The sequence below is a fragment of the Henckelia pumila genome, chromosome 3 (genome assembly GCF_033568475.1).
Source record: "Henckelia pumila isolate YLH828 chromosome 3, ASM3356847v2, whole genome shotgun sequence".
Taxonomy (NCBI): Eukaryota; Viridiplantae; Streptophyta; class Magnoliopsida; order Lamiales; family Gesneriaceae; genus Henckelia; species Henckelia pumila.
The window spans coordinates 127,915,478-127,937,118 of NC_133122.1; the positions used below are offsets into that span (position 1 = coordinate 127,915,478).

The window sequence follows — 21,641 nt, forward strand, 5'->3', positions numbered from 1 at the left end:
CAATTCACTAGTTAAACATGTGTGCTTTAAAATATTTACTCAACCTACAGTTTCTCATATCCAATCAAGAGTAAAAAATTTCACAAAAATTTTCATTTTTCCAACTTCATAAAATCATCGGTGGGCTCTCGGAAGCCAAAATCTTTTGAAACTGGCATTGATGAAAATGAAGGATCTTGCAGATGTGTGTATGATAATACTATCAATGAGCTCAAATCGATAGACTCTTGAACTCCGTCATCCTCAAACTTGAGTGGTAACATATTTCCATCATACCCTATTTATTCCATAACATCTTCCAACCGAGGTTCAATAAAAAGAGAAGACTCAAATATCTCTAAATCATCAGCATGATTTGATTCGCACTCCCAATCATGGTTCTCTAAGTCATCATCATCGAACCAAATTGGGTTGGTCACTGCTTGAGTATCTTGCTTCACTTCTTGTTCTTGGTGTTCATGGAGGATTGATCTCTTCATATTCTCTATTTTATCCACAAGGTGGCATCTAGAATTGATTAGATCCTCTATAGCTGCCTCAGTCGATGCCACAAAATTGCTCATTATATCCTCTAGCGGATGTAAAATCAATCGAGAACAACTTCCCTTCTCCTTTTGAAACTCGAATGGTTGGTCTGTAAAATCCGGGTATTGAGTATTTTGTGGGTATTGGTGGCTCCATACCTGTGGTGTAAGATCCCAATATTGGTGATAGTCAAATTCTGCCATATCATCCAACAGGTGTATCATACTATCATCATCTCAGCAAAATAGTGGAGTACCGGTTGTGAAAGCTCCATCAATTACCCATCTTCTTGTCACTGCATACAAACCCTCAAGAAAAAATGTAAGAATAGAATAGTTAGAAAAATCATGATACCGGAAGATGGTTGTCAAATCTTTGAATCTCTCCCATGCTGCGTAGAATGGTTCTCCGTGTTGTTGGATAAAACTTGTGAATACGTATTGATTTGACATCTCAAAGTATTACACCATAAGAATTCTTGCAAAAAAAAAAAAAACAGATTAAAAACGGTGAATAAAATAAAAAAAATCACAAATAAATTAAACGCCTTCTCCGTCAACGGCGCCAAAATTTGGTAACGCTTAGTCGTGTGGAGCCCAAATTAACCCAACTCAGATTAACTAAATAAACATGTAGTAGCGAGAGTAGGGATCATTCCCACGAAGAAGGTGAAATTTATTTGTGTTCTTAAAAATACTGAAAATAATTAAAAAGTGGTTTTGGATTTTAAAATTAACTACTAATAATTAAAAGTAAATTATAATAAAATAAATTTTACCAACTAGCATGCAAGATTCAGAGTATGAAAAAATAATTAATTAACGAGTCTTGGTATCGGTCGACTACACCCTTGAAGTTATTCACTCGATCATCGATTCTCTAAAAATAATTAATTAACATTTGAATATTCATCATTGAAAACTTAATTCCTATCTCGCCTTAATTTTAGTTAATTAGACACAAGCGTTCTAAATTAATCTTTACCAATGAATTAACCAAAATACAAGCGATTAAGATTTAAATCCAAGGTAACATTCAAACTGGTGAAATTGATGAAGCTAAACAATACAAGCACAAGCTGAAACGACTTCAACTCTACTTTAAATAATAATTAAATAAAAATACGGGTTTTTAAAAATTTTCGACATGACCTAACTAATTATAACACAACCCACCTGTCACAGACAGCAAATTTAAAAGAAAAGAAAACAACCGACAACACTAAATAAACTGGACCGAGAAAAGAACGAGCACCCAATAAATAATTTCGATAATCAAACAACCAAAGGTTGAATAATTTAATATTTACATAATCATATACTTACAATAAATCCTTACACTACATTTGTCCAAACAACAAAATAAATAGCTATAAAGTGTTTAAAATAAACTTCTGCGGAAGACTAGCATAGGTCGGAGGGATGTGCCGTGCCCGCATCGCAATCCACTCGATAGTCTTGCCCCTCGATCTCAATGATAATTTATACCTGTACCAAGTAGATGTAGTGAGCCTAGGGGCCTAACAAGAATATGGGGAAAATAACGAGTACTACATAAATACATGCACACACAAATTAAAAATATCTTGATAATAAAATTCTTTGTGCCCTTAATTTGAATAAATGATCTCTAAAGGAAAGAAGTGAACATAAATGAATCATATGCATGGCTAAGTAGAATATAATCACCGTAACTGAATAAACTGTATTGAAACAGTCATAAATATTTGAACTTAGATCCATGGATTGTGACTCTGTGATTTCGATTATGATCATGGATGCAGTGCACTATGCCGCAAAGAGGTCAGGTATTTCCCAACCCATCTTGCCCATACTTGGTAAGGGAGACCAAGATTTCTCTCAACCCCTAACATACACGTAAATAATTGATAAGGTAGGCCAAAACGTCTCTCTGCCCCACACATACACGTCAGGTGGTAAGGTAGCCCAGAACGTCTCCCAACCCTACACATACACGTCAATAAATATAGTCACAATCATCTCACTTCGTTCGTAAAAAAAATTATTTTCCTTTCATTCTTGAATATAGGACTTAGCATGCATATGTAAATATGACGTACATGTAAATATTAAACGATAATCATGCATATGACTCACACACGGATGATCGGGATGGTGATTTAGGAGACAAACCAAAGGATGGAAAACTAAACCATAATATAGCGCTTAAGACAATTCGAGCGGTTCGCCCGTAAAATTTGTAACTTGCTTGATTCTTATTCAAAAAGGATTCCGCTTGAAACCAAGACTCCCTCACACTTAAAACTAAACATATAAGTGATCCTCGATGTATTATTCCCATCCAATCATGCTATAGAAATTTATTTCTGGACAGCAGCCCCTTTAAGTCCAAAAATCTGCACCTAGACCTTCGTAAGCTTATAACCCTACCAAACTTTAACCGAATTAAATTCCGCTTTCACCGACATAATCCTAACATCTTAACCCAATTTCAGACTCGAGCCTTTAGCCAAATTCTACCTTTAACCCCGCCTTATACTCACATTTCTGGACAGCCCCTAAGTTCACAAAAATCTGCTCATGACCACTCCCTCCTATCAAATCCAAATCCTATCTATTTGTCCATCACCCCAAGCCACTATCCTAGAATCACAAACCAACATCTAAGCTCACCCAAAACTCATTAAAATTTACCATACCCAAGCTCAAATGTAACTCCACCAAGCAACAAAAACCAACCCCTAAGAAAACTGGGCAGTTTCGAAATCCTCCAAACCAAGACCACATTGCAATTTCACACATTCTAACGCTACCATGTGAACTACATTTCACCCATGGTAGCTCCTAAATTCACCATCCAATCAACACAATACAACACCAACATTCGAATCACAAGCCAAGAAGAATTCTGGAAAAAAATATATTCGAACAACAAGCCATGATGAATTTCGGAAATATTCGAACCACAATGCTAAGGAAACTCCGAAAATTTCGAACACAACAAGCAAAGGAAAATTCTGGAATTCGAACACAACATGCTAAGGTAAAATTCTGGAAATATTCGAAACACAAGCCTTGAATAAAATTCTGGAAAATGCTCGAACACAAGCATGAAGAAAAATCTGGAATTTCGAACTCATGCTTATGACAACCAATCTGAAAAATTCAAACAACAAGGCATGAAGAAATCTGGACAATGCTCGAACACATGCTATGCACATTTCTGAATTTTCGAAATACATGGCATCAATGCATTCAACATTTCAAACTCATAACCATCTTCAATTCTCAACATTAAACATAATAAAATCATGCATACACCTGGCTAAGATTCCAAATGACATTTTCGACAAAACAGGGCATAAATTTTGAAGAAAAACGTGAAATGAGTAAACGCAATTTAAACACACTACATATAAATCTACAAGGTGAGAAAGGAACTCATAATCTTGCCTAAGCTGGAAATTGAAAGGTAAGAGCTCAAATGAGCTAAAGCCGAAGCAGAGAGATTGGAGCTGCTCGGGCTGAAATGCGCTGAACCAAGCTCAAGGAAGGGGAAGCAGCTTCGACCAGCTCGCCTAGAAGGTGTTTCGTATGAGAAGAAAGGATATGGAGCTGTCACGGTGAGTTGAAGAGAGAAGAAGAAGATAGCCGATGGATTGTGTTGGAGGAGAATGGGAAAAATGTGGTGAAAGGGGGGTTGAGTGTGTTTGGGCGTGAGTTTGAGTGAGATTGAGTGTGAAATTTAGGGCTAGGGTTAAATATTAAGTTTGAGTGTATAGGGGTGTGTATAAATATAGATGTATGTATAGGTATATGAGTGTGAATGATAGGAAAAAAAGTACTACACACTTTTTTAAAAGTGCCAAATCATAATAGCAATTAGGATTATAAATTAAATCGCACTAAATAAAAATACAAGCTTAAAAATCCTAATTTAGAATATTAAATTTGATTTTAGTAGACCGAGAATAAAAATGCTAATTTTCACAAAAGTTAAAAATAATAAATTCTAATGCGCGGGAAAAATATAATATTTAGCCAAATTAACACAGAAAATTAAAATAATTAAAATCATAAATATTAAAGTCTGATTTAGGCATGAAAATCCAAGAATTAAACACTGAGAATATTTTGATGTCACGACGGCGAGTAAAATATTTAAATAACAAGTAGAGCGATTAAAATAATTTAAACAAACTAGATTAACGTTTAAAAGCAATTTCAATAAACACACAAGCGGAAATAAAAACTTTTAAAATGATTTGAACAATTAAAAAGGTTTTAAACAAATAATCTATACACTTAAAATAGTTAAAAAAAAATTAATTTAAAATAACTAACTGCGCTAATCTTAGACTATTTAAAATAAATAAGTTGGACACTCGAAAATATTTAAACAAATAAGCTAAACAGTTAAAATTATTTAAATGAATAAACTAGACAATTAGAATCATTTAAGAGAATAAACTAAACAATTAAAATTAAAATCATTTAAATATGCAAGCCTAAACCTTTAAAATATTAACACAATTTAAATTGCACAATAAAATCATTTAGACAGATAAAATTAAACAATTAAAAACATTAATTAAATAGTTAGTAAAATAAAATCATTTGAACAAATAATAAAATATTTTATTAGCACATAATTTCAAATAAAGAATTTAAATCAATTAAACGTAAAAATATTAATCATAATATTTATTAAATTAATGCATGTAATTAGTAAATTGGATTTTAGGCGTCACACAAGCAGTTGTATTTAATCTAGTCAAGAGATGTTCCTACGAATTAACAAATTCACAAGCAAAAATTATTAATCATAGTTGCTTCACAAATTAGAGGAATCAAACAATTATGGATTTGATATCTAATTTAGTTGTAGATTGTATTAGAAAATTATCAGGTGATCAAGCCAACAATCAAACATACAAGCATATCAATCAATCCCAAACAAATCTTGATACTCAAATAAAAATTAGACAAAGAAAATCAAAATCTCACGAGATAAATAAACTTCAAGAATTCGTCTTCCTCTACTAAGAACTAAAACTTAGAAGAATTGAAGGAAGAAATTAAATCTAATTAAGAACAAGAAAGATAAAACCTAGACGCCAAAGAGTTCTTCTCCCTTTTCGCCGTCTCAAACCTGATTCTCCCATCTAAAAATCGAGATAATATATTATAATTAAGGCTAGAGTCCTTCCCACAAAAATTTAATTTTTAAAATATAATTCCCGAAATCCGCATCTCGCTCGATTGGTCAAAAGTTACCGATCGAGCGAGCAAATTTCTATCCCAAATTTTAAAATTTCTCCACATGCACGGACCCCGTGCCAGGTCTGTTCTTGGGTCCGTGCATACCTCCCTTCAAGTGCGCAGTTTTATTGAAAAATTCATATCTCGAGCTCTAGCCGTCGGATCGAGATAAAATTTGGACAGCCGCTACAAAACATATTGACTTCATTTTGAACGGTGAACATCGGATTTAGATCTCTCTAGCATCAAAAATAAGTTTTTGACCATTGCTGCTCCGTAATTTATTCATGCGGCTCTTTTCCTACTCCAAATTCTTTCTTTTTCTGCGCTTTTCTTCCATCATTTGCTCCATTTATTCTTTTTACCTTCATCAAATCACATACAATTATTAGAAACTATAAAATGAATTTAATCAATCAAAACGCACCTAATCCTGACAATTTAATCCAAGTAAACATAGGAAAATGTTCGACATATCACCAACTCTGAATCGCCATTGCCGTTCTCTTAGCACTCAGATTTTGTCGCGTCGCTGCCTTTCTCATCCTTCATATCGCACTGCCGCACCTCCTCCAAATTCATTCTTTTTTTGACCATTGCTGCTCCGTAATTCATTCTTGCGGCTCTTCTCCTACTCCAAATTCTTTCTTTTTCTGCGCTTTTCTTCCATCCTTTGCTCCATTTATTCTCTTTACCTTCACCAAATCACATACAATTATTAGAAACTATAAAATGAATTTAATCAATCAAAACACACCTAATCCTGACAATTTAATCCAAGTAAACATAGGAAAATGTCGACATATCACCAACTCTGCATCGCCATTGTCGTTCTCTAACCACTCAGATTTTGTCGCGTCGCTGCCTTTCTCATCCTTCATATCGCACTGCCGCACCTCCTCCACCTCTGTATCAACTCACCGCCGCCCCTCCTCCCCTCTTTGATCTGCTTGTATCGCCGCCTCCTGCACCACTTGTCACCGTCGCCGCCGCCCCTCTGGTGCTCAGTCGATGATCCATGGAGATGGTGAAGAATTCAATAGTTAGGGATATACACACATATTGACACACATAGATACACCAATATTCATGTTGAAAAAGGGAGAGGAGAAGAGAGAGGAGAGAGAAAAGAGTTTATCCAAAATTAAGGGTACACATTAACAAAAGTGATTTTTACATGTCATCTGTATCCGGTGATTTATATCTCCCTTAACGATTTTTGACATGCGACCACGCAAATACTGCAATACAAAATTGAGAGATAATTTCACGTTAATATGTTGTGATGGAAATACTACGGTATTGAATTTATAATAATTAATCCAGCCAGAGTTCTACAGCATTTTTGCGATCATTATTCATATAGGACTCAGATTCTTACGTTCGTCAGTAAAATTGAGACTGTATTCCTACTGAGAAAAATTTTGAAATATAGAAAGGATTTAGATGGCCACACATCTGTTCATGAAATAAGGTGTTGTTTTTGAAGAGTTATTCTACTCGCAAATGGGTGCAAGGAATCTGAAGAGCTTTCGGGGACGTTGCCCCCAAGCCCCTGCGACCTGACCGGGCAGGTCGATCTCCATAGTTTTTGCAGTGGCAAACATTATTCGTTGTCTGCAAATCAATATATGCAAATAATTGCATCGCAATCTTATTATGGTTATTTCATAACATTATATCCAAATTTTCTACTCTCGGTCCTCTCGACGCACGTGGCCCACCCGAGAGTTGGGGGGCCTATGATGGGTTACGACCCACTTTATTATCTCTTGTAATCAGACTTCTGCTACACTTTATATATATATAACAACACCAATTCGTTGGTGTTGTTAATTTTTTATTTTAAAAAATTATATTAAAAGAAAGTATCAACTTTAAAATTGAAGTCTCTTATCTTTTGATATTGTAGGATTTCACAAATCCTAAACAATCTCGAGAATTTCGAATTTGAATCCCTACAGATCAAATCTTTTAGATATATAATATGTATTCTCAATATATAAAATATATTATTGAGTTTTATTTGGATATTACTATAATAATTCGAATATATAATTATCTCATAGTTATAATTTAAATCAAATAAATATATGATATTTAATTTATATATATATATATATATATACAATCCCTTAAATAAATGGAACAATTTTTCATTGTTACATTTGATTTCTTATTTTCATTCTAGCCCATAATTTATTAAGAAGGCTTACCGGAGACCATGGACCCATAATTAGAAGCTCCAATAAATCAGATAAACAACAAAAATATTTAATCAATTTATCCAACTTATTAATTCTGTTATTACTCCATTAAAAATACAAAATTGCACTCTTCTTAATTATGAAATATTTTACTCTACTAGAAGTACAGTCCATTGATATAATCATTACATATGAATTAATCCTCCATAGACAATTCGTAATTTGGAGCTAGAAATTTTTCGTTTAGCTCTCCAATTATTTTTATCTTCATTTACCGTTAATTCACTAGTGAGTGGTTCAATTTTGAAGGAAATATTTTATTCCTAAAATTCCTTAAGCCTAAAAAGATTTTATTTAAAGTCTTTTTCCTTTCTTGTACATGAAGTATATTTGAGATAAAATATTTATTTCCTTATTTGAGTAGATTTGAGATATTATCATAATATTTAACTATCTCATATCTTATTGATCTTTTTCTTATTTTTGTAGATTTGATATGGTCAAATCTAGGGAAATCCTATGCATACAAGGAAACAATGTGAAGAGGGATTCTTTGGCCTTGTTTATAAAAGAAGGCGTGTACATGAAGATATAAAGAGACCGGGTGATATTCTTGAAGAGAGCTTTGTGAGGTTTGTGCATACAACTCAAGAAGAATTCCAGAGATTTTCTAAAGCTCGTATTGGTCTCACTCTTGCTTGATTGACTTACAGAATTGGAGAGCATTGAAGATTCAAGCCTGTGTTGCTCTCGTGTTTTAGTCATCAAGATTTAAACTCCTTGCTTCGTTTTATTATTCTATCTTGCATAGAATTTTAAGAGTTACTTTTATTTTTTTATTTTATCACTTGTTTTTTAGAAAATTGAGTTTGACAATAATTCATTAGTTTTAGGATTTTGTAAACTCTTTGATTATTTTCTAGTGAAAGTTTTGCCCTGAGGCATTGCAAGAGTATTTTACACTCTTGCTTAAATATCTGAGTCTATTTATTGGGTTGCTTGTTTATTTTATTCACGCTTTTATTATTTTCCGCTGCATATTACTCAAGGTGTTATTGAAGGTGCTGTCAAGATCTTGTGACAACATCTAAATCTGTTTATGTGCAACCAATTATCCCTTACAAGTGACATCAGAGACATATTCTTGATACACTAAGAACTGATCCTGTTTTGTTTATTTTATTATAGGGAATAAGATGAACTCATCAACTACTGCGAACTCGTTTTTGAAACCTCTGGTTTTTGATGGCACGAATTATCCTTTGTGGAAAACAAGGATGTGCTTCATTGTTAAAGTTATGGATGAACGTGCATGGCAGAGTATTCTTACCGATTGGACTGCTCCAAAGATTGTGGACAAGAATGGTGATTACATCATCAAGCCAGAAACCACATGGACAACCGAGGAAGCACAAATTTCAAACTTTAATGCTAAGGCTATCAATGCCATATTTTCCAGTGTGGACATGAGGATGTTCAGTCCTATTTCTTACTGTATTACTGCCAAGGATGCATGGGATACCCTAAAAGAGCACTGTGAAGGGTCCGAGAGTGTAAAGAGAACAAGGATGAGGCTACTTAACTCCAAGTTTGAAAATCTTTGAATGAGCGAAGATGAAACTATTTTTGAATATGATCAAAGACTTCGAGAGCTGGTTATTGAAACATTCAATCTTGGAGAACCAATTGCCAACGAGAGACTTGTGAATAAAGTTCTTCGGTTACTACCTGAAATATTCAATGGAAAGATTTGGGCTCTTGAAGAAATCAAGGATACCTCGAAGATGAAGTTGATAGAATTGATGAGCATTCTTCAAGTATTTGAGATGAATAACACTGCACAGAAGAAGGATAAAGGAAAATCAATTGCCTTGATAACTTCTGATGACTCATATAAGGAGTATGTTCAATTTTGTTAGAATTTTCTTCAATCTGATCTTGAAGATGATACGATTTCACTGATGACCAAGAATTTCAATGAATATCTGAAAAGGATGAAGGAGGTTAAGAAATCGGATCAAAATCTTAAGGCTCTAATGTTGTCTAACAAGCCTTTGAAAATTTCTGGACCAGAACAATCACCAAGGAAGTCTACTGATCCTCCGAAGCCTCGACTGATGTTGGAAGGAAAGAAGAAGTCTGTTTCAAATAAGTTAGACACGGTACAGTGTCATGCTTGTCAAGGTTTTGGACATTATGCTAATGAGTGTGCTAACATGCATAGGAAAGGAATGAACACATTCTTGATTGATGAAGAGTCTGAAGAAGATGAATAACAAGAAGATGAATAAAGTCACATTGCAATATCGGCCCTACTGGAAAACAAGAAGTGTTTTCAAGTCAATCCTTTAGGTGTTGCCGCAGGTGTTGCCACACCTGACCGCAACATCTCCCAAAGGTCAGTTTGTTTTAATTTCTCTACTGTTGATAAATTGTGTACTTCTGATGCAGGTGATGGAATATTGTCTATGGATGAAGCTCGGATTATGTATGAAGAGCTTTATGCTGATTGGATTGAAAGAAATTAGTCGAACACTATTCTTTCAAAATAAAATACTGATTTGAAGGCTGCTGTGTCAAGAGTTGAAGTTGTGCTGAGTAAGAATGATCTGGAATTGTGTCAATTAAAAGAAGAACTCGGAAAAGCTAAAGCTACATTGGCCAAGTTCAATTCAAGCACAAACAAGCTTGATTCTTTACTCATGATGGGAAGAGATGGTAAGGCTGGACTAGGCTTTGAGAACAGTAAATTTGAGGTTGGTGAATGCTCAAAAAGGCCTGTGTTTATCAAATAAAGTAGCTTTTCAGAAAGCTCAACCAAAAAGGTCACATCAACCGATTTTCCAAAAACAAAGCCACAGCCTACTGCTCCTTTAAATTCTAGAATAAAACATAAGTATATTTGTCACTATTGTCATAGACCTGGTCATATCAAACCATACTGTTTTAAGTTGCAGGAAGATTACAGACAAAGATCTGCATCGAATGTGTTGCCTAAGGTGTTGCCAACACCCTCCCACAACATCTCCAAGAACAGATCTACTGTAAGAAAGGTTTGGGTACCAAAAGCTGATATTCACTGTAATATGATTTATACTTCTTTAAAAACTAATGTTTCAGGTGCATGGTACTTTGATAGCAGTAGCTCACGTCATATGACAGGTTCCAAGAAGTTTCTTACTGATTATGTTGAACAGAAAAGTGGAAAAGTAACCTATGGAGGAGGCTCAAAGGGAAACATTATTGGAAAAGGCACACTAAATATTGCTGGTTTGCCTAAGCTTCGCAACGTGCTTCATGTAAAAGGGCTTACAGCAAATTTAATAAGCATTAGCCAGCATTGTGATGATAACTTGCATGTTCAGTTTGAAAAGAAATTGTGCAAAATTTTTTATAGTGCTAACTTGTGTGTAATAACAGGTACAAGATCATCTGATAACTGCTATCAACTTGGAGAAGAGATGGATTGTAGGCACACAAAAGTGACAGAATTTGACCTATGGCATCAAAAATTTGGTCATGCCAATTTCAAGACCTTAAAGAACTTGAGTAAGCTTGATGCTGTTAGAGGTGTGCCTAACTTGAAATCTGGTGTTCAATTTGTGTGTGAAGCATGTCAAAAAGGGAAGCAGACTAAGGTGTCACATCAGGTGTTGTCAACATCTGTGACAACACGTTGTCTTGAGCTTATTAATATGAACTTAATGGGTCCAATGGATGTTGAAAGCTTTGATGGTAAGAAATACTCTTTTGTTTTTATTGATGATTTTTCACGATATACATGGGTGAATTTTTTGAGAGAAAAATCAGACACATATGATGCCTTTCTTGAAATTTCTCACTAAGATTATGAATCTACACAAATTGAAGGTAATCAGAATTCACACTGATCATGGTAAGGAGTTCGAAAACTCTTTTTTTGCAAGTTTGTGTGATAAGAAAGGTATTTCTCATTAATTTTCTGCTCCTAAAACCCCACAAAAAATGGAATTGCTGAAAGAAAAAATAGAACTTTGCAAGAGATGGAAAGAGTGATGTTAAGTTCGAAAAATATTTTAAAATTTTTTTGGGCTGAAGCCTTGAATACTGCATGTCATATTTCAAATAGATTTTATTTGAGAAATGGTACTACTATGACATCCTATTAAATTCTCATGGGAAAGATGCCAAACCTCAAGTACTTTCATGTTTTTGGATGTGTATGTTACGTTTTGAATGATAGAGATCATCTTGCTAAGTTTGATGCAAAAAGTGATAAATGTGTGTTCTTAAGATATTTATCAAATAACCGAGCCTATAGGATTTTTAACTTGAGAACTAGGACTATTTTTTAGTCTATTGATGTTGTATTTGATGATTTTGCAGATCTAAAGAAGAAAACTGCTGAGGATGAAGTAGATGATCTACTTGATAATTCTGAAAATTCAGATGTTTTCCAAGGTGTTACAACACCTCCGACAACACCTTCAGCACGAATTCCAGAAACAAAGGTTGAACAACTTACTGATGAGGATAATAACAGTGATGTAAATGAAGATGGTAAAAATATTCTAAGAAAAATTTAGAAGAATCATCCAACCTAACAGGTTATTGGAGATGTACATGGAGACATGAAAACTCGAAGAAAATAGAAAGTGGACTACAGAAAAATGGCAGGTCTGATATGCATGAGCTATATGTATTCTCAGGTATGATTTTCATGTTTTGTGTCAAACATTGAACCTAAAAAGGTTGAAGAAACTTTAAAAGATGAATTTTGGGTCAATTCTATGCATGAAGAGCTAGAAAAATTTGTTAGGAATGATGTTTGGTACTTGGTACCGTGTCCTGATCATGGTAATGTCATAGGAACAAAATGGATTTTCAAGAATAAAACTGATGAGTCAGGAAACATCATAAGAAATAAAGCTAGGTTGGTAGCTCAAGGGTATACACAGGTTGAGGGGGTAGATTTTGATGAAACCTTTGCTCATGTAGCCTGCATTGAGTCAGTCCGACTTTTGCTTGCTATTTCATGTAATATGGATATGAAACTTTTTCAAATGGACGTAAAAAGTGCCTTTTTGAATGGGATCTTGAATGAAGAAGTTTATGTGAAACAACCTAAAGGGTTTGAGGATCCAAATCATCTTGATTATGTGTATAAGTTGAAAAAGGCATTGTATGGATTGAAGAAAGCACCACGTGCATGGTATGGAAGATTAACCAAGTAATTGCTCAATCTTGGCTTCAAAAGAGGTGAAGTTGATCAGACTTTATTTGTGCAAAAGTCTCAAGGTAATATTTTAATTTGCGAAGTTTATGTAGATGATATAATCTTTTGTGCTTCAAATGATAAACTTGTTGATGATTTTGTGAAGTGCATGTCTTCTACATTTGAAATGAGCGTGGTTGGTGAGTTAACTTATTTCATGGGATTGCAAGTTAAGCAAATTCATGATGGTATATTTTTGTGTCAGAGTAAGTATGCTAAAAATCTTATGAAAAAGTTCTTGAATGACAACACTAAACACATGCATACACCTATGGGGTCTAATGAAAAAATGTCTAGGGAAGATGTTTCCGAAGGTGTTTACAACACCCTCTACAGAAGCATGATTGATAGTCTTTTATATTTGAGTGCTAATAGACCTGATATCATGTTTAGCGTTTGTTTGTGTGCTAGATACCAGTCTAACCCAAAAGTTACACATCTAAAGGTCATGAAACTTATACTGAAATATGTGGCGGGTACTTTAAATTTGGGTTTGTGGTACACTAAAGAAATCAATTAGAATTTGGTAGGGTTTAGTGATGTTGATTGGGCTGGGGATCTAGATGAGAGAAAGAGCACTTCGGGAGGATGTTTCTACTTGAGAAATAATTTATTGTCATGGTACAGTAAGAAACAAAATTATGTCTCACTTTCTACTACCGAGTCTGAATATGTTGTTGTAGGTAGTTGTTGCTCACAACGCCTATGGATGAATCAAATGTTGAATGATTATGGAATTAAGAGTGATACTCCTATTGTATACTGTGATAATTCTAGTGCCATTGATATATCCAAAAATCCAGTACAACACTCTCGAACCAAACACATTGACATTAGACATCACTTCATTTGAGATTTGGTCGAGAAAGACATGATCATTATTGAGTTTGTTGGAACTAATAACCAATTAGCAGATATATATTCACAAAAGCTTTGGATTTTCAGAGGTTTTCCAATATAAGGAAGTCTCTCAGCGTGTGTGCATTATATACAGAACTGAGATACTGTCTGGAGTGTTGCCAACACCCTTCGACAACACTTTTTCATGCATGTGCATTTTTAGGATCTTAGGCATATTGCATTCATGCATTCACTATGTTTTGTGACGTGTTTGATACTGTGTAACCGTTGACCAATTTTTCACTCAGGGTTCCTTGCAAAAGTGTTTTACAGTTTAATGAAGATTAATTGATGAAGAGTTCTGACTAAATCACAAAGTAGTGAAGAGATGTTCGTGTATTCCATGATCTTGTCCCAAGTGAAAATTGATTTTTCAAAATTCAGAAACTCAAAATATCTATCTTTACCTACTATAAAAGTATGAATGTAGGGGTAAAGTTTTTGCATTGTGTATATACATGTTTATCCTTTTGTTCCATATGAATGAGATGTTAATGAGGGTTATATAAGTAAAATTACAAAAAAGATAGGGACAAAAATGAAAAAATACACAAGAGAATTGATTGGGTGTAATAATTGATTGAGTGTTATAATTTCTCACATTTTTTGCATTGTGTATATACATGTTTACCCTTTTGTTCAATATGAATGAGATGTTAATGAGGGTTATATAAGTAAAATTACAAAAAAAAATAGGGACAAAAATGAGAAAATACACGAGAATTGATTGGGTGTAATAATTGATTGAGTGGTATAATTTCTCACATTTAACTTCGATCTTAATAGAAGTTATTTAATTCTATAACTTCCATTTTTTTTACTATTGATTGTGTCAAATTGTCTAAAAAATTTATCATACATAAATTTTATATGTTATTATATGATTTTTTTTCCATTTCATCCATGTATTTGCAATATTCTAATATAAATTTTTGTAATACTATTTTATTAATATTCAATCGAAGATTTAATAAATGATTCAAAATTATAGTAAAAGTTATATAGTATTTTAATCACTGTAATTATTTATTTTTTTTGCAAAGTTTTTTACCCTCATTATTATCCCATTTATTTTTGTTGCAAAGAATTTGTCACAATTCTATATAATTTTACTATATGTATTTTTTTATTTTCCAAGAATTTTTAATATACTATTTATCGATGTCAATAATGTATTCTTTGATTGAATAATATTCATATGTTATTACAAAATTTATACTGGAATATTACAAATACATGGATGAAAAGAAAAAAATCATACAATAACATATAAAATTTATATATAAAAATTTGACACAATTTATTGTAAGAAGGAAGTAAAGGAAAATTAATGTTCATAATTAACAAATAACATAATAACTAAAATTGTTAAACCGCTAAGTTTTTTTGTCATACTAATTCATTACTTTATGATCTTTTATTTGAAATTTTCAAACTTTTTTTAAATATATATAATCCTTTTCTAATTATTTATTAAATTATAATATAATATGATCCATTTAACATAAAAAATTTAACAATTAAAATAAAACTTCATAAAAAAGTTTTAATAAAACTTAAATACTATGATTATCACATCATCGTTTTCTATTAATAATATTAATAATAATAATAATATTTTAGTATACATAATAATTTACATATATTAAAGAATTCTAATATACTACGTTTTTAATAATATTTTATTTTTTTTATCAATTCATATATAATGATTTTTTTTTCAAAGTGATCACCCATATGCATGATATTTTATTTGTATTAGAGTGTATATTTCGTAACAATTCATATTTCGTAACATATTTAGAAGATATTTCAAAAATAAATTTTTGACAAATTCAAAATTATATAGTTTTTTTAACTATAATTATTTAAAGTTATTTATATGTTTTTTTTCCTTTTATTCTATATAAATAAGATAATAATGAGAGTTATATTTGTAAAATTACAAAAAAGATAGGGACAAAGATGTAAAATGCACAACACAATAATTTCACATATAACTTCTATTTTAATGACCTCTATTTAATTATATAACTTCCACTTTAGTTCTATCCTACTATTAATTGTGTTAAATATTTGTCATACAATATAATTTATATGTTTTTTTTTCCTTTTGTCCATGTATTTGTAATATTCTAATATAATTTTTTTAATAATATATTAATACTATTTAATCAAGGAATAGATTATTGTCATCGAAAAATAGTATATTAAAAATTCTTGCAAAATAAAAAAAATGCATATAGTAAATTTATATTGAATTTTGACAAATTATCAAGAATTATTTAAAGTAATTAAATAGACAGAAATTCAAAATTACAAAATAATAAATACTTATATTAAAAGTATATAGCATTTTGACTGATTCTCATAAAATATTTAAAGTAAATAGACAGAAATTCAAAAATCCAAAATTTGTTTCAATTATTTATTATGATGATTTATTTTAAAGATCTATTATAAGATCAATTCAAATAGTATATATATATATATATATATATATATATATATATATATATATATAACAATTATTATTTTGTAGCTTATAAACCAATTCATTGAATGTGAATTTTATAATTAAATAAGATGCATGTGAATTGACACAATGTATTTTTAATAACAAAGAAATTATATGAAATAATTTATTCCTTGATTGCACTTATATTATAATAGTATATACAAATAAATTATCATGAGGACAATTCAATTAATATATTAAAAAAAATTTTGCAACATAAATAAATTATTATAGTAAAAATTATATAGTATTTTTGGAATTTTTTAAAATATTTTAAATAACTAAACAATTATTCAAAATTTCAATATTTATTTCAATTATTTATTATGATGATTTATTTGAAATTTCTATGCATTTGATAATATATTGTATACTTATATTATTTTTTCATGATTATTGTATTAGTTTGGTTGTTTAAAAAATGGTTACATTATTTCAAAAAAAACATTGGTTATCTAAATTTATTATTGTGTAGCTTATAAACCAATAATTGTTAATATTTCTTTACGAAAGATACATTTTAATATAAAAATAAAATATCATGTATTTTTATGATCACTTTAATAAATGAAATGTTATGCATATATTTATATCTATATATATATTTATATACATATATATATATACATGAATTGATATAAAAATCAATAGATTAATAAAAACGTAGCAAATTATAAACATAAAAAAATACTTTTAATAGATTTAAATAAAATTATTAGATAAAAATAATTTATCTACTCGGTATAAAAAAATTCAAATGATCGAAAATAAAAATATCAATTATCATTAAATAATACTTAGTAAAAAAGTTTAGAAAAAATAATTTATTTACAAATAATATTTTGAATATGTAAATTATTATGGCAAGGAGATTAATTTATTATATTTTATACTTTTGTATAAAAAATATTTTGTTAAAATATTTCCTCATTTTTTATGTTTACATTTATTTTTTTAACATGGTGATAGGGTTGAGTATATGTCAATAATAAAATCTTTTCATAAAGTGAATAAAAAGAATATAATAAATCATACAACACGTTAATAAAATGTTTATAATTAAAAATTTATTATAAAATTATCTTTATTATAATTGTTATGTTTAATTTTTAGTTGGTAAAATAAAATAAAATAAAATGTTAACTAAATATGATAAATTTAGGATGAATATTAAAATAATAATCAAAACTATTAATTAATGATGCATATTGGAATATGTGAAATGATTTACAATATATATATATAACAAATGTCACTGTATATTTCATTATTAGAATCATCTTTAATTCAATTATATATATTTGTCATAAAATAAGTGATCTTACGTGCGAAGCACGTGCATTTTATTAGTATGGTAAAACGTGATTATTTCAATCATCAAATTTGATTGAAAAATCAGAAGCAAATGGAAAAAGCTACCTAAAAGGATCCGTTGAAGATCGTTCCTTTAGTGTGCAGGCTACCACTTCTGTGATAATTAATTAGATAACAAAAAAAATTTAGAATCCTGAAGTGCTGCTGGAAGATGTTGCCAAAATCGTGGAAAACACCTCACTTGTCAACATATATTTTGCATGTGATCGCATTTTATTTTTATGTCACACTCTGTTTTAGACATATTTAGGAAATGCATATTTAATTTTTGTGTGAATATATGTGGCTAAGAAGTTTGAAGTTTTAAACAAAATGTTTGATTTTTGCCTGATCCTCTAAAATTTTGATTTTGATTGCGATCGATTTTGTTTCAGTGGTGTTATATATATCGATGAGGAGTTTAATTATGGAAATTGTTGGTTAAATATTTGGGTCTTGATTATTGCCAAAAAAATCAAACGATTTGTTTCCTAATTCAAATAGGATTTTTTGGCCGTTCGATTTTATTACCGTTGGGGGATTTTTTAGCGTTAGGAGGGGCGGTCATTCTGAGTGAAATTAGGGAGAGAAGGAATTGTGTGATATATATTGAATATTTATCTGTTTTGGAAATATATTATTTTCTTTGTTTTGCCTTCGTGTTCCCTCTACTCACTCGTCGCCCCTGTTTATCTATTGCCCTAAATTTCTCTCTGTATCATTCACTTTCACAATCTAAAATGGCGGGAAAGGGTTATGATTCTCATGATATTTGTACTGAGATGGGATTTTCTGGAGATGCTGCTCACGGTGTGACAACACCTCCGTCTCCACACTCTCTAATTGAGCATGCTATCATTCTTGTTGTCGAGGAACCTGTGCCCCTGGACTCTATTGCACCAGGAGAGCCTGGTAATGAGTTAGATGTGGAGAATCTACCGGACCTTTCTACTCTGAACAAGGTGTTTCCTCCGAAATCCTTGACTCGCCGATCCAAGCGCCAAGCAGAATATAATCCCGACTACAATGCCTCAAAGATATTCCGTGGGAAAGGTCAACCATCAAGACCTTCTTTGGTGGACACCGAATTCTCATTTGGTGATGCAAGTTCCGATGAAGATTTTAAGCTGGTACGCCATAAGAGGGGAAAATCAAGTACCCAGGAACCTACTGGGGATGCCATTACGGTTCCGTTTGCTGCTGCAAGTAAATCAGCAGGTGATTCTTCTGATGATGGTAATGATTCTACAGAGTCAGAGACTCACTCTCCTATTGCGGCTACAAAAGATGCATCTGCATCTGTTCCTATTGTTGAGGATCCAACCACTAATGTTCCACTTGTTTTTTCGGATGATGAGGAAGCATCCATAGCCAAGTTCATGGTTGGGATGAAGAAAACAAAGGGTAAAAATCCTACTGCTTCTCCTCACGACTTCGATGATGAACACGACGAGGAGATGTTACAAGAGTTTGCTGATAACCATCCCCATTCCTCTGATAGTTCCAGTTCTAATTCAAGTGAAGATTCAGATGCTGAGAAATACTTGGAATAAGAGTCAGAATCTGATGACTCTGAAGAAGATGAGGAAGATGTTGAGGAAGGTGTTGACGACACCTTGGACAACACCTTGGGAGAAGACTATCGGGTAAATGAGTCTTACTCCTCCTCTTTTTATTCCAAGGAAATTTCAGATAATTGGGACAAGTTTTCGGATCGTGAATTTTTGGACGAGCATAATATTGAGCTGGAGAGCTATGGAGCTCAGAACATGGTTAGATTTTTTGAAGTGAGAAACATGTTTGCCACTGTTACCACCGCTGCTCGATACTGTAAGGAACTCGTACGAGAATTCTACTGCAATCTTACTGAAGCCGTGAAGGATCCCAGATTTGTGAAGTATGGGAGAGTGTATGTGCGAGGACAGATCTTCTCTTTCAGTCCTGCTGTGATCAATGGTTTTCTCCATACACCGGCTAGTGATGATGCGGCTCTACCCACTTTGGATGTGATGACATCTATCATTACGGGTGGTCAAGTCACAACATTCCCAGCTCATCCTCACAAACTATCTGCTGCCAAGCTGACTTTTCATTATTCTATTTTGTACAAAACTGCTGTGAAAACTTGGACTCCCTCTGGAAATTCTACAGTTGTCACCAAGCATCGAGATCCTGTCTTGTATGCTATTGGAACTGGAGTCGCTTTCAATAATGACCGACTGGTGTTTGACACAGTCATGGCCTTTGCAGATTGTGCTCAGCCTAGTCTCAAGCTACCATATCCTTCCTTGATCTATTCAATGTTGATATCTCAAGAAATCGAGAAGGATGATGATGAATCACTTACTGAGCCTGGAGAGGTGTTGAAGATTTCACCTGCACTACTACGAGAAAATAGGAAGTTGGATTTTCCTTGGTCTGAATCAGGTGATGCTGCAGATGTTGTGGCAGATGTTGCCAACACCTCCTCTGCCACTGCCATATTTGTGCCCCCATCTGTACCTCAATCTTTGGATAACACTTTTATTGAAGCTCAACTACTGCATGCTGAACATAAAATAAATCAAGCCAAAGCAGATCTTGCTTACTATGAGGCTTTGAAAGTTCACTACCAAAATCTCCTTGGAGTAGGTCCCTCTTCTGGACAAAAAGGGGGAGAAGAAAGTGGTGAATCTGGAGAAGGAGATGAAGAAGAAAAGGCTAAAGATGGCTCGTCTGAGAGCAATCAGTTTTAGTTGGTTTAGTTTAGTTGGTTTAGTTTTGTTTATTTGTTTCTGTTTTGAGTTTTAATAAGTTTTTTTTGCTCTGCTCCTAATCAAAAATATTTTTTCCCTTTTTTCTACTCTGATGTGTTATTTGTTTCTCCTTTTACATATGATTGTTGATCTGGAGTGTTGTAGCTAGATGTTGTCAACATCTTGTAACAACATTTCTGCTTATACTAAGGGGGAGAATTTGTTCTTATATTCAAGGGGAGTTTTGATGAATGGGAAACTTATTTTTCTTGAATTAAATGTGTTTTGTCCAGAAAGGCAAAAAAGGGGAGATTGAAGGGAATATTTTATTCCTAAAATTTCTTAAGCCTAAAAAGATTTTATTTAAAGTCTTTTGCCTTTCTTGGACATGAAGTATCTTTGAGATAAAATATTTATTTCCTTATTTGAGTAGATTTGAGATATTATCATAATATTTAACTCTCTCATATCTTATTGATCTCTTTCTTATTTTTGTAGATCTGATATGGTCAAATCTAGGGGAATCCTACGCATATAAGGAAACAATGTGAAGAAGGATTATTTGGCCTTGTTTATAAAAGAAGGCGTGTACATGAAGATATAGAGAGACTGGGTGATATTCTTGAAGAGAGCTTTGTGATTTTTGTGCATACAACTCAAGAAGAATTCCGGATATTTCTAAAGCTCATATTGGTCTCGCTCTTGCTTGATCGACTTAAAGAATTGGAGAGCATTGAAGATTCAAGCCCGTGTTGCTCTCGTGTTTTATTCATCAAGATTTCAACTCCTTGCTTTGTTTTATTATTCTATCTTGTACATAATTTTAGGAGTTGTTCTTACTTTTTATTTACTCACTTGTTTTTTAGAAAATTTAATTTGAAAATAATTCACTAGTGATATGAATCT

At 32.2% G+C, this 21,641-nt stretch overlaps 1 protein-coding gene and 1 non-coding gene across 2 annotated transcripts; both read left to right on the forward strand.

Moving 5' to 3' along the window:
• The first annotated feature begins 867 nt into the window (after nt 1-867).
• Nucleotides 868-972, forward strand: LOC140894176 (small nucleolar RNA R71). Its single transcript, XR_012153722.1, has one exon. It is a non-coding gene; the product is annotated as a small nucleolar RNA R71 (small nucleolar RNA).
• Nucleotides 973-9,171: 8,199 nt separating this feature from the next.
• LOC140889473 (uncharacterized) lies at nt 9,172-9,579 on the forward strand. Its single transcript, XM_073297194.1, has one exon. It carries the CDS (start codon nt 9,172-9,174, stop codon nt 9,577-9,579), a length of 408 nt encoding a protein of 135 aa, XP_073153295.1.
• The last annotated feature ends 12,062 nt before the right edge of the window (nt 9,580-21,641 follow it).

Bases quoted from the DNA above. Each gene is read 5' to 3' on its own strand.
- LOC140889473 (XM_073297194.1), top strand. From the start codon at position 9,172: ATGAACTCATCAACTACTGCGAACTCGTTTTTGAAACCTCTGGTTTTT.